A 1,652-nucleotide genomic window follows, 5' to 3' on the forward strand; every position below is an offset into this window, starting at 1 on the left:
CCCCCCCCCCCACCCTCCCAAGAGTACCGGTCACCACCAATATGCTATCACAAGGGGGGCTTGCTGCACATGCCGGAGTGAGAGCAGTAATTCTAGAGCCAATATTTACGCATTTCTCTAAACTGGTGACCTGTGGGGGCTTTTATAGCGTAGTCTATGGACTTCTTGGGGTACTGAATTTTGTTGCAGTTTCACAGGGGCACACAATTTTTAACCTGGGCATGTTGCGTATCTACTCGTTACCTCATCTTTTATATTTTACAAAAAAAGGGTACTGTTTTTTGGGGCATTTAAGTGCATTTTTCACAAAATTTTGGGTTTTGATGAGTTGTGTTACTATCATGCAACATAAAAATTTGTAACTGCCACACTTTTGTTGTACAGGGTCTTGGCTTTCAGAAAATGTTTGGGGGGCTTTAAGTATTTTTCAAGCCTAAAATGTGGATTATGACATGTAAACAAAAAATGAAAGAAGCCTTGGTCTTCCATAGCCCTATTAAATGGTTGGGATGGTTTAATAGGGCACTGGACTGTAATTAAAATAGTATAAACTGTAGTTACCTCACCAGTCTTTTGGTGTTTTTAGACTAACGGTTAAAATGAGAAAAATCACTGAGGCTATAATAACCTATCTTTAGCATATTCGATGTCTGCATCTGGGCTACTAGCTTCTGTGGAACAAACCAAATTTCAGGCGGTTGTCCATTTATATTTGTGATTTCTGGATACAGGAGGGCCTCTGAATAATTTATGGCAACTTATGGATGCACATGTGTGTGATATTGGCCAACATAAGGGCTTGTTCACACCACATCCAGTGCATTCCAGCACGGTTAGTGGCCGGAACACACTATCGCATAATAAAAGCCTCCTGAGGCGGGAGGGGGCATTCACAAAATATATTGCATGCACTGTGGGCAGGAGGCGTGTCTGTGGTGCCTTTAACATTAATGACACTACCACGCACCCTCCCACCCCAGAACGGGGGAGGCTTTTATTATTCGATCCAGTGCGTTCCTGTCACTAACTGTGCCGGAACACACCGGATGTGGTGTGATCTGTACCAAACGCTAAACTGAATTGTAAGTGATTCTAGTTTTGTGCAGTATGACACATTCTTGCTTGGGTATGGCTGCTTTTTTAATACATTTTTCTTTCCACTTAAGCACATGAACAACTCTGCTGCTTTCAAAGCTCGCACAAAAGCTAGAAGCAAACTGCGTGACAAGAGAGCAGATGTCGGAGAGTTCTAAGTATTCAGGATGGGATCCAACCTGCAAATTTGTGTACACGTCAAATGAAAAGAACAGTTCCTTAGAGTTGGCTTAGGCTGTTCTCACAAGTGGGATGAATGGCTTTAGCAGTGCGTTATGTTTGGGATGGAACAAGGGCTGTACAGTATTCATGTGTGTTTGTAATAACATAGAAATATTTATTCTGTATGTAGGAAGTCTAGCTGTGTATAATTTCTACTTGCATATGTGTTGTATAATCTCCTATGATATTCTTGCTGATTAGGTTTTCACCAATTCTGTATACTTGCCTGCTGCTGTTTGATTTCTTGTCTCCGGTGTTTTGGTGTTCTATGATTTAACCTCCTATATGCATATAAACTGTTTGCTACATGACCTGCCACAAATTTAGTTAGAATG

The 1,652-nt window shown here is 41.3% G+C and overlaps 1 protein-coding gene across 2 annotated transcripts in view; it reads left to right on the forward strand.

Annotated features, from left to right (window-relative positions):
* Window positions 1-1,377, forward strand: part of IFRD1 (interferon related developmental regulator 1) — a 30,621-nt gene extending 29,244 nt beyond the window's left edge. For both annotated transcript variants that reach the window (XM_018561378.1, XM_018561377.1), the window contains exon 12: window positions 1,167-1,377. In XM_018561378.1, the coding sequence (XP_018416880.1) occupies window positions 1,167-1,253 (87 nt within the window). In that variant the 3' untranslated portion in view covers window positions 1,254-1,377. The remainder of the gene's footprint in view (window positions 1-1,166) is intronic.
* The last annotated feature ends 275 nt before the right edge of the window (window positions 1,378-1,652 follow it).

The sequence above is a fragment of the Nanorana parkeri genome, unplaced genomic scaffold (genome assembly GCF_000935625.1).
Source record: "Nanorana parkeri isolate BGI_ZX_2015 unplaced genomic scaffold, ASM93562v1 scaffold520, whole genome shotgun sequence".
NCBI classification, from domain to species: domain Eukaryota; kingdom Metazoa; phylum Chordata; class Amphibia; order Anura; family Dicroglossidae; genus Nanorana; species Nanorana parkeri.